Raw genomic sequence first — 12,282 nt, forward strand, 5'->3', positions numbered from 1 at the left:
CTCTGTGTGTGAGAGTGGGTTCAGAAAGCCATGGCACTGCATGAGGGCTCATTGAGCATCCAGACCTCAACTTTACACTGTACGCTACATGTCCTTCAGAGACTATTTTCTATACCTTCTCTCTACCGCCCCCCCCACCCACCCCTCTCCCCCCCTTACCTCGATCCCCCTACTCGGCATCTTAGCTGTTTCCATGACGACCGAGTTGAGGCTGCAGTAAGAAAAGAGGGTGCATGTGCGTGCGTGCCTGCGTGTGTGCGTGTGTGCGTGTGTGCGTGTGTGTGTGTGTGTGTGTGTGTGTGTGTGTGTGTGTGTGTGTGTGTGAGAGAGTGAGAGTGGACAGACAGCAGGTGATGAGACTCATCTTGGGTCCCAAATGGCAGACCATGTGGGTAAATGATTCATCATTAGACTAAAACAAAATAAACATAAAAAAAACTTCTGAGGACATGTGTGCAAATAGAAAGTGAAAGTGACAAAATATTGTGCAATGAAATGCAACATAAATTCCTACAATTTAAAAAGCCTAAACAGATTCATATTCCCAAAATACATAAGTTATAGGCTTAGCCTATTAACACTAATATAGGATCTTGACTGATCTTTTTTTTAACATAAAAAATAATTTCAAAATTATATGGGGTTTTGTTTTTTAATCATAGGCTATCTGGTAAAATGTAGCTTCCAAGTAAAATGTCTTGTGTGCAAATTTGCCACTAACTTCGCTGCCATATTTCTCTACCATTGAGAGGTTATAGGCCTACACGTTCCCACACATTTCAATTCAAGCATAAACACCCTGATATTAATAATATTAAATAATAATGTTAAACCCCCATATGGCTTAACCGGAGTCCCTCAGGGCTTAATACTAGTGTATTTCCTGTTTTGGGTTATTGTGGGGAAAGCTTTCGCTGAAAATAGCAGATTGACAAGCTCACAACCATTGCTCTCAATGCACATCGTGAGCTTGTTGATCTGCTATTTTCTGTGAAAGCCTTCCCCACAATAAGGATGCTGGGGTTACCATTTAAGTAGTTAATAAATAATAATAATAATAATAATAATAATAATAAATAATTCAAATTATAGATAATTATAATAAGAAATAGCAGATGTGCGGTTATTTTTTTGGGGCACGCGGCACCGCCGTACGACGAACCATGGCAGTTGACCGTTGTTTTATTAGTCACCATACATGGGAAGATATGGGCTGATCCTTCCCGTATGTTGATGTACAAGTGCAGAACCAGGAAATCAGACACACTCCACAGCCTACGCACCACGGGTTATACAGAAGTAAAACCAACACAAATCTACCCCATTTGTACGTGAAAATTCAACTGTTGGATAACCATGTGCTTAGTTGAAATGACAATAAATGAAGACGCACATCTGAACGTCATCCAACACTACGATTTAAGGTGAGAAACGGAGTATGTATAGCGGCTTAACGGAGCTAAACTGAATGATAATTCATTACCTTTTTGTGCTGATGTGTTAATCTAAAAGTAGGCTAGTAGACTAGATCTAGGATACTCTTCAAGTTTGAAATGCCATGTATTCACTTGGCTACGTAGGCTATCACATAGATTCTTTGTTGTGTAATTCTAGTTTTAAATTAAATTATAGTTTACAGCGTTATGCACGTTTTCTCGCCCATATCTACATTTGTATACATTGGTTTAATTGGTCTAATTGGTTCCTGTGAGTGATGGTTTTATTTATCGAACAAATAAACTAAACTTGTTTCACTTTCTGCAGGCGGTTACTCACACGACTGTGGGCAAAGGCCTTGTGGCGCCATCATGTGGTGAAATCTAGTACCTGCATGGCTCTGACCAACACATACACAGACAGGTTGCCCGTGTTTCTGAAATATGTCTTCATCGCTGTAGTTGGATTCAGGTACACGAGAAGGCCTAAATCATATTAATAATAATAATAATAATAGCTTGCATTTATAGGCATATAGCGCCTTTCATGAACCCAAGGACACTTTACAAAAACAATGAACAACCATTTGTACAAGTATTGTTCTATCAAACATTATTTCCCATTTATCTTAAATAACCTTCATTCTGTTTCATTTTCTCAGTCTGATACGGACTTTGTGTGAGTCTGTGATTCTACCAAGGGGTGAGTGAGTCAGTTCCAAACAAAACATGTAAATGGTGGATATTTTATTTTTTTAATTGAATTTAAATTGATAGAGATTGTTGTAACCAGATTTTAAATCTTATATCTCTGCCCAGGTCCTCCCCCATGGTCTGCAGGGCCTCCCCTCTGGGTCTATCCCTACTTCCTGTTCTTTGTGCTAATAATAAGTAAGATCCTTTTCATGCAACAAAAGGTCTCTTTTTATGTCTTAATTTGTATTTACTTGCAGAATGGCTGTTGTCAGACGACTTCACCCATTTTCCCCTAATCTTCATTTAATTGGTTCTTACTAATGAGCATTAGTAATGCTTGTTATAATATGGTACCATTTTTGTCTACTCACTCTGTGTCTCAGAGGAGGGCTGTGGACAGTTCAGAAACCGGCCTACCAGTGACATCATCGATGGGGAATCCAAGCTAATGGATACTGCACGATTTCTATTCCTGGAAAGTTAGCATGCTATAATGGAAGCCATGGTTTTTGAGTTAACAAAAATCAAAATCCCCAAAATTACCTGCCTAATGATGATGTCACTAGGCGGTATTCTGAAGTGTCCACAGCCCTCCTATGAGAGACAGACCGAGTAGAAAAAAATGGTACCACGAACATTAGTGAGGACCAATTAAATGAAGATAGGTTGAAAATGGGTGAAGTCGTCCTTTAACTTTAGGACCAGTGCACTAGTCATGAAATATATATATATTTTAAACCGTTTTATTTAATTACACACGTATTTAATCAAATAAAGCATTGAATGGAATGTGACGGTTCCTTGACAGTCTAATTCTTTGTGTTACAGTGGTCGTGGGTGGAGCACTGGCAGCACTGTGTCTGTGTCTGTTCAAACAGAGAGGAGACAGAACGCTACTTTTGGTCCCACTTTTGAAAGAGGACCACCTGGACACGATCTCACGTGTCATCGTGGTTAAGAGGCACACTACAACTCCAACTGATCCAGAATGCCACGGCGGCACGCCTGCTCTGCCACCTCCCTACATTTTCATAGGCCCCCCCTTTCCCCCCCCAGAGCACGTTGTTGTAAGTGACTCTGAATCAGAGCAGAGCGTCTGTTAAATGCCTAAATTATATTTGTAAATTGTGCAATAAGGAAGGCTGGTAGCTGATTGGATAGTGTGTAGGGTTGGGATCCTTTAGGATTGTAACGATTCGGATTCCTTAACGATTCCCTCTTAAATGGTCTGATTCCTTAACAGTTCCCTTTTACAATTCCTATGTATTCCTATATATACCTCACTGGTTCACTTGAGGGGGTTCCAAATGGACCAAATGGACCCTTTCGATGAATTGAGTACAAAAGGAGTACAAAAGGACCCCAATGGAAACAAGCCATAGTGCCATTCTCTGGTTTAAAATCCTCTAAACAGACCTTGTATTGAACTGTACTTCCCTGTGCTTGTCTTTGCAAACTGTTAATTAAGTATTCAATCAATCAATCAAAGGTCTCTAACTCTGTGAGTGTACAAACGGGTCCATTTGGTTCCATTTGTACACTCTCAGAGTTATGGTGGTCCTTGAAATTAAAACGTTTGAGAATCCCTGGTATTGTAATTGCAGCTCTGACAGTGTGATAAAACCGGTTCTGGAAACGCTTCCAAATGTGGAACAATAACCCTAACAGTGTGTCAGGTCCAACTACAATATATCCTCACATGATCACATCTTCTAACCAGAGACCTATAGGCTTCCTCTTCCCTGCCCTCAGCTTCCTCTCACTCTCTTGTTTTTTGCATGTTTTACTGCATACAAATGTTTGTATTTTTATTTATCCAACACAAAAATGTTTTCTATTGTCAGCTGTACACGTGTTACTGTTCTGAAAGCACTGATCATTTTGGAGTGATTACAATGAACACTATGTTGTTTGTAAAGTGAATTTATTTAAGTAAACTTTGAATTTATTTAAATACTGAATTATCCTGTCCCAGTCTTAATTATTCATTATGTTTTTTTATAAACCGATGTGCCTTTGTAGCTGAACTCTTCAATGTGGCCTCACATTTGTAACGTGTTAATGTAGCATTCATTCCTTCACTCCTTTAACCACTTTGTGTGACTGATTTGGTGCAAGTGCTTTAACCTCATTAACCCTGCCGTCCGTATTTTGGCAACGCCAAACAATGGCTAAAATGGTAGATCTACAAGCTCACATATGTCGCATCACTTAAATATATAGGGCTTAACGGTATAGGACAACAGATAAGGGACAACCTTTGATATTTACATTCTAGTCCATTTCGAAACAATATCAATTTCTTTTTTTTGTAAATACACTTTCTTTTTTTTTAAAGAAATATCAGTAACAAATATGTCATGAAATAATGTTCCGAAAACAACAGCCCTCTTCCCTCCCCCCCACCCCTCAGTTTCTTTTTTCATATAATTATATGGAAATTACATAACCACTTAAACCCTATATGGTTAACCCATTAAGACCTGGAACGCATCTGTGTCACTTTAGATTTCTTTGGCTATTCAAAAATAGCAGATATACAAGCTCATAGCGCGGCACCGAGTGCCGCGCTATGAGCTTGTAGATCTGCTATTTTAGAAAAATCTTGAAAAAAAAAAATGTTTTCGATCTTTTTTTCAAAAAACTGTTAGGCTTTAGAAAACATTTTAAAGAATCGCCTCAGGTAGCGGAGTTCCTCAGGGCTCTATACTAGTGTATTTTCTATGTTCTGTTATCGCGGGGGAAAGCTTTCCCCACAATACGGATGCTGGGGTTTAAGTGGTTAAAAGGAGAAGTGTTGAGAAGGTGACTGACTGTACAGGCAGCAGAATGGAACAGCATAGTGACGACATCATCATCAGTAGCTCCTATAGATGTACTCTGTATTTTGTCCAACATTTAAAATGATCCGCCTTTAAGTGGTTAACAGATACATTTGTCTCGTTAAATTCATCGGCCAATGGCCATGCTTCACACAGAGAGGTGGAGAGAGAGAGAGAGAGAGAGAGACACACAATCACCCAATCCACTTCCTATTAACCACTGTTTCTCAACGTAGGGTCCGAGGACCACCAAGGGGTCTTAACCTAAAAATGGACCCTTACGGTTCTGTAACTCTGAGAGTGTACAAATGGAACCAAAGGGTCCATTTGGCGTCATTTGCATACTCTGCGAGTACAATTAACACGGAGGACTTTACAGTGTAGATTTAGGGTCCCACTGCAAAAAAAAAAAAAAACCCTGTATCAAATGGGGGTCCTTGAAATAGAAAAAGGTTGAGAATCACTCCTATTAACCGACACTCAGACACATGCACACGCACACAGACGTTCAGACCAACCCCCCCCTCCTCTAACCCCTGTGACCTATTAGGCGTCATGGCAACCCTCTGACCCATCCCCACTGTTGCCGTGGAGACAACCTTGGAGCACGCCTGACCACAGCCAACCCCCCCCCCCCTCCATCCCCCTTAACATCCCTGTCCACCCGCTCTATCTCCCCCCCTGCCTCCCTCCCTCTCTCTCTCTCTCTCTCTCTCTCTCGCCCGGTGCGGCGCCGAGGCCAGCCGATCGATATTCTATCACACAGAACAGTGGAGCGAGAGAGAGGGGGGCATGGGCCAGCCAGATTACTGATGGGGGGAAGAAGGGGGGAGGGGGAGGAGGTGGCTGACAAAAAGAGAGCTGTGTTTGTGTGTGTGTGTGTGTGTGTGTGTGTGTGTGTGTGTGTGTGTGTGTGTACGCGCGCCATGTGGGTGTGAAAGTGTATGTGGACGAATGTGCATGTGTGTGTGTGCGTGCGTGCGTGCGTGCATGTGTAAGTGTGTGTGGACGAATGTGCAGGTGTGCGTGTGTGATAGTGTGTGGGGGTGTGTGTGTGTGTGTGTGTGTGTGTGTGTGTGTGTGTGTGTGTGTGTGTGTGTGTGTAAGTAGAAAGGGGTATTTGTGTGCTTGTGGATAAGAGAGGGAGTCAAAGTGTGTGTGTGTGTGTGTGTGTGTGTGTGTGTGTGTGCGCGCGTGCGTGCGTGCGTGCGTGCGTGCGTGCGTGTGTGTGTGTGCTTGTGCGTGCAGGGTTATGAGTGTGCATCAGAGAAGAGGGATTTTACTGTGCTAGTAAAGTAAGTAAGAGACAGAGAGAAGGCATGTGTGTGTGTGTGTGTGTGTGTGTGTGTGTGTGTGTGTGTGTGTGTGTGTGTGTGTGTGTGTGTGTGTGTGTGTGTGTGTGTGTGTGTGTGTGTGTGTGTGTGTGTGTGCGCGCACGTGCCTGGGGAACAGCATTTTTGTGTGCTTGTGGAAGAGGGCAGACAAGGCAGAGAGGGTGTGTTTGTGTGTTTCGTAATGAGACATAGCTGATGCCGAGGGCGAGGTGGCAAGCTGAACTGTTTTACTATTCTGTGAAACTGATGTAAGCATCACGCATTCATCAAGCATCCACTCTCTCTGTGTGTGTGTGTGTGTGTGTGTGTGTGTGTGTGTGTGTGTGTGTGTGTGTGTGTGTTTAGCGCACACGGATGCCTGCATGCATCTACCTAGATCTAAATAGTAGATCTAAAATCTCTCGATGCATCGCAAAGCTATTCCCCTATTAGTTTTTTGTAATGAACATTATTGCAAATGCAAACATATTGGAAAGACATTAGTCTCGCGTGGCCAGACTGTTGCCTCCCACAATTTTCATACGGTCTGGGACGCGGAAGCTCTGATCATGATTAAAATTTAAACCGGATGTGAAGCCTCCTCCCCACTTCCGTTTCCTCAAAAGATTTTGTATTTTTTAAGCTAACTTGCATTTTACCATTGTCACCGTTTTTTCTCTGTAAATGCCTTTGTAATAATAGAATATGAATCGTCCTTGAATGCTTTCTCTGGTTTCGCTGTGGCAGAATTAAGCATTGTTTAAAAATGTAAACTATAATGACCTGCCCAAAATAGGGATGTCAGGTTTGAAGTGGTTAAAAAGAGGCACCACAAATGTAGGCTCAAACGGCACAAGACATAAGGATACTGTAGCAGTTCATTGGTAGTAGTAGTGTTATGATTAGTACTGTTGCAAAGGGACAGCTGCTATTTACAGAAGACATTGTCCTGCGAAAAGGACACCAGGGACAAATACCAACCTCAGGGCAACATTATAAAGAACCTACAATAGAACACCGATATCTCTGTAAGTGACAAGTGATTAATTTTAATTGATGGACAACGGGAGGAAGTCATGAAAACCACAAGAGAGAAAGAAAAAAAGGGAGAAAAAAGAGCTGGACCCACACAACGAACGAGGTGACCTATTTCCCCAGGATAAAGGTCTGTCTGTGTGTGTGTGTGTGTGTGTGTGTGTGCGTGTGTGTGTGCGTGTGTGTGTGTGTGTGTGTGTGTGTATGTGAGCGTGCGTGCATGAGTGTGTGTGTGTCAAGAGGGAAAGCACTCATTTGTTCCCTGAGCCTTGTAATAGTATTCATGAAACATGGACACCGTTGCACTCAGTCACACACAACCCCCCCACCACACACACACACACACACACACACACACAAGCCCCACCCCACACCATACAAACACACATTCACGTAGCTTCATTCAAGTACAAGCACAGCACTTCGATTTAAGCCTATTCTAACACGCTAAATAGTCTTTTCCAATTATCACTCTTGCAACAAATCCCTAAAATAGTTATACTGTATGTAGGTAAAAAAAATAACATTCTATTGACTTTAATTATTTCATGTCCAGAAAATAGCGACTGATTTCAAGCCACCTTCACTAAGTTTATAGCAGTGCTTTCTGTAACTTGAGCCAGCAGTTTGTAAACCAGTTATACAAAGAGTCAGATTATGGAAATTAAACCCTTCACTGTCAGATGACAGTGAAGTGACAATTTAAGGACCTTTTTAATACCTCCAAAAAAATGTATAAAGAAAGAAAAAAGACCATTATTGCATCAAAAGTAATCAACAAACTATAGCCTACTATAAAAACTGGTCACACATTGGCCAAATTGTCAAATAATATAAGAGAGAGGCAAACATTTTGAAAATAGCCGATCTATAAGCTCACAACACCTCACAACGCGAGGCGTTGTGAGCTTGTAGATCTGCTATTTTCCCAATATTTAGAACCACTGTGCTAGACAATTTAATCATTAGAGCCAGTTGGGTTTTGAACTTCATATAATTTCCCTGAAAAGCTGAAATGAAAAAGGCTGATTGATGTCCCATAATCAACAAAAGACGATTCCAGTAGAGGAAATTTTGCTGCCCAACATGCACAGTATCTTCTATTACAGTCGATCATGGGCTGAATAATCTGCTTTAAGGCTACGAGCTCTATGCCTGCCATCTAAAACTGTATTGAAACATAAAGGAGGTGGTTAGAAGGCTCCTAAATGAACAACAATCAGGATTTTGCGGTGTATACTAACAAGAGCAATGTATTAACGCTGCCAGGGTTAGGGGTTCCCTTCCCTAGCTCTGGGGTGGGCAGCTTTTTTTCCACAGAGGGCCATACAAAGAATACAAGAACACTCGTCACAAAACAATAATCCGGCGACCTCGGAACGGTTGCCACCAGGTATTCCTAAACGTAACCTCAGTAAAAAAATATGCCTAAACCTAACCTTATTCCTAATCTTAACATCAGTAAAACGAATACAAGAATGCAAGAACCGCTGGGGGCGAGCGGTCCGCAGGAATAAATGGGGGCGAGTGTGTTTTGGGGTGAGCGTTCCGGTTACCCATACAAAGGGCCAAACTTGGGAAAAGTGAATTTTAACTTGAAACACAGTGCTGAATTATAACTGCATGAATTTGGTACATATGATTGCTTTAAACAAGCTTGCTATACAATATTTGCCAGCCAGGCCAGAAAGGCCTGGGTCCTTGCTTCTAACATAAGAATATTCTGTTACAAAATGTAGACTTTTTAACAGCTGCATGAGTCACTCTGATGTACTCTGAGGTTACAAACAATGAAAAGATTACTTACATCAAACAATCCACTTCAAAGCATTATCAACTTCTAAAGCAGCCTACTAATTTGCAACTCGCCAGCTGTATGATATAGGCACCACTTCATTATGTCACTGATATAAAGAGATACAAAGCACAAATGACAGGTTATTGGCAAGGTATACACCTAACTGATTGGCAAGAGGGGAGGAGATAAGGGAGTAGCAGTTATCAGAAGTGATAGGAATCAGGTGAGGAGGGGGGAGTTGTTATCAGATTCTGTATCAGATTCTGTTAAGCCATAATGAGCTCTTTTACGTTTGGTGCAGAAAGTATATTTTGATGCCAATACTTTTGTACTTTTACTCAAGTAAAATTCTGAATAGAGGATTTCTATTCTTTGTGATATTATTGCTTGCTACTTTTACTTAAGTAAAAATAAATTTGAGTACTTCTTCCACCAGTTATAATTAGGCTATTTTTTGGCCTACTGATGGATTTCTGCCAACCACTTATATGGTTTCATTTAAGTAATACAAACAATTCCATTTTTTTAAACCATGGAGCTAATAGAGCCTGCTTGCTTGCTCAGGGTATAAATTGTATCTTGACCATCAGGTCAAAATTCATGTCAGATCCTGTGTCTAGGTGAGACATGACCTTTGACACAATCTCAAAAGTACGTTTTTTCAAATTGATTAGAAAATGTTGCAATTTTGAACAAAACATCAGTCAAAGCATCCGTAATCTGTGGTCTAGGACAGTGGTTCTCAACCTGTGACCCAGGGGGGTCCCCAAATGTTTTTTGGGGGGTCCCCAGATGACAGTATGACAATTTAAGCCCTTTTTAATACCTAAAAAAAATTGCACCAAAAGTAATCAACAAACTATACTATAAAAACTCAAATAATATAAGAAAGACGAAAAGATTGTGAGCTTGTAGATCGGCTATTTTCACAATAAATCTGTAGAACCGAGTCAAACTAATTGTAATGCCTCAACTACTACAATGGGGGGGGGGGGGTATGGTGTTATCGCCATACATGTTTTGATAAGGCATACATAGACATTGTACAGTGAGTGACTGTAACCTGCATGTAAAAGGGGCCATATTTGAAAATATGAAAATATCTTACTGCATCTCCTGTCATACTGTACCTTTGGTCTATAACAATGTCATATTTAACTACAGAGCAATATCAATAGTCTTTTGTTGTCAGTGTAGCCAAATGAAAGTCACTTATGTGTGCTGTGAACTAAACAAAATGCATTACAATTATATTTACAGGCCCATACATTGTCTTTTGTTCAGGTAACCAGGTCGGGCTTCGGACAGTGATGGAAGAAGTACTCTCATTTTTTACTTAAGTAAAAGTATCGATACCCTATTTTGGTAATAGTCTGTTACAAGTACAAGTTTGGTATTCAAAATGTACTTGAGTAAAGTACATAAGTATTGGCATCTGATGGATATGTTTTGTGGACCAGCTTGATATGATCTAGAAATATCGATCTAACCAGTCCAATTAATATAGTGATGTCTTTTTGGGCCTGTACTTCAGTCTGTTAAACATGCTTTTTGTAACTCTACTATACTTTCTCTACCAAGGCCATGTAGCTGGCTCCATATTTGCTATCTGGTGCTGGCTCCATATGTTTCCAATCAGTAAAAACCTGTCTTGGTCAACACTTTGTGATTAAATGTCAAATGACCTGTATCTGTGTAAGATGACCTGTATGACCGGGATATTGTCACTAATTTACTCTGTCAGCTGTCATCCTGTCACAGATAAAACCATACACATGTCCTATGATATCGAAGGAACAACTTGTTTATGGAACCGAGAATTGTACACAAGGACACCCTAAGATGAACAACAACTTATTATTAAGACAGCCAGACGCCTGTCCATCCTACGACTCCCATCCTACGTCTGAGGGTCTTAAAGCCAATCAAAAGGATGCACCTATGTCTGATGTCATTGAAGTCCAACTGTGTATAAATACTATTGTTTGTTATTGAATCATTGGTGTGTGATTGATATTCTTGTCTGTAACTTGTACTGCCTCCGCCGTGTACACTCGAGCAATACAGACTGATCATTCTGGACGTACCGGTGTCTGACTTTCATTTCTTTGGGTGTTGACTGGACGGGTATTGGGGGGTCTTAGTACCAAACCATCTTTTCATCTTTCTTGGGCTCATGCCTTATTCATAGGGTTCTTATTTAACCCTATCGGCATCAAAATGTACTTAAAGTTTTAAAATGTATAAAAATCAGATATACAAGCTAAGCGATGCGTTGTGAGCTTGTAGATCGGCTATTTTCAAATTGCCAATATATATAGGTCTGAAGTGGTTTTGTAAAAATAATCTAAATCTACAGTAACTAGTAACTAGCAACTAAAGTTTTCAAATAATTATAGTGGAGTAAAAGTACAATATTTGTCTGATGATGTAGTGGAGTAGAAATAAAAGTACTGAAAATTGGAAATACTCCAGTAAAGCAAAAGTACCTCAGAATTGTACTACAGTAGGCCTACATGAGTACATGTACTTAGTTACTTACCACTGAAAGCTTGAATAACGTCCCCCCTGGGGATCATAAAGTGAAATCTAATCTTGTCTAATGTATTCTTTGTTTGTCAGTGTTGCAGTTACCTGCAGAGTGCTGGGTCATGAGTTCAAGTCCAAGTCTCATTGCAGACATCCAGGCCAGCTGATGTATTGTCCAGCAGACAGCGGCCTCACATTTACACGTAGGCATCCCAATACAAATCAGCTGTAGTCTACAACGGTCAATTTGCTTGCATGCACAAGGGACAGTAGTCATATTGTGCAAAATTATAAGCTTTAGACAGGTAGCCTCTACTATCCTGCTTATTTCAAAAGGAGAGGATCATATGTTCTAGTTCTTTAATGTCTTCTACAAAGCATGTGTACGCTGCACACATCTGAGCCATAACCACTTAAACACACTATGTATGCAACAAGATGTGACTCTATAGTATGATGTAGGGCATTTCATTTATGAAATATGGGGATGCAAGGTTTCTGCCCGACAGCAACAATGAGATTTAACAATAAAGATCTTGAGTCTTAAAAGAGAAAAGTATGAAAACTGCCTAGGTTAGGTCTTCCATTCCCTAGCCTAGCTCAATAGGTAAATCGTTGAGCTCAATAGCTCAACCAGTGTTTCTCAAAGGAAG

General features: G+C 40.6%; 1 protein-coding gene across 1 annotated transcript; it reads left to right on the forward strand.

Annotated features, from left to right (window-relative positions):
* Positions 1-1,264: 1,264 nt before the first annotated feature.
* LOC311061515 (uncharacterized protein) lies at positions 1,265-4,093 on the forward strand. Its single transcript, XM_084080174.1, has 5 exons — positions 1,265-1,424; positions 1,765-1,908; positions 2,099-2,139; positions 2,256-2,327; positions 2,961-4,093. Exons 1-5 carry the CDS (start codon positions 1,357-1,359, stop codon positions 3,233-3,235), a joined length of 600 nt encoding a protein of 199 aa, XP_083936300.1. The 5' UTR covers positions 1,265-1,356; the 3' UTR covers positions 3,236-4,093.
* The last annotated feature ends 8,189 nt before the right edge of the window (positions 4,094-12,282 follow it).

This window comes from Gymnoscopelus microlampas (genome assembly GCF_963454915.1).
Source record: "Gymnoscopelus microlampas genome assembly, chromosome: 15".
Lineage (NCBI taxonomy): Eukaryota > Metazoa > Chordata > Actinopteri > Myctophiformes > Myctophidae > Gymnoscopelus > Gymnoscopelus microlampas.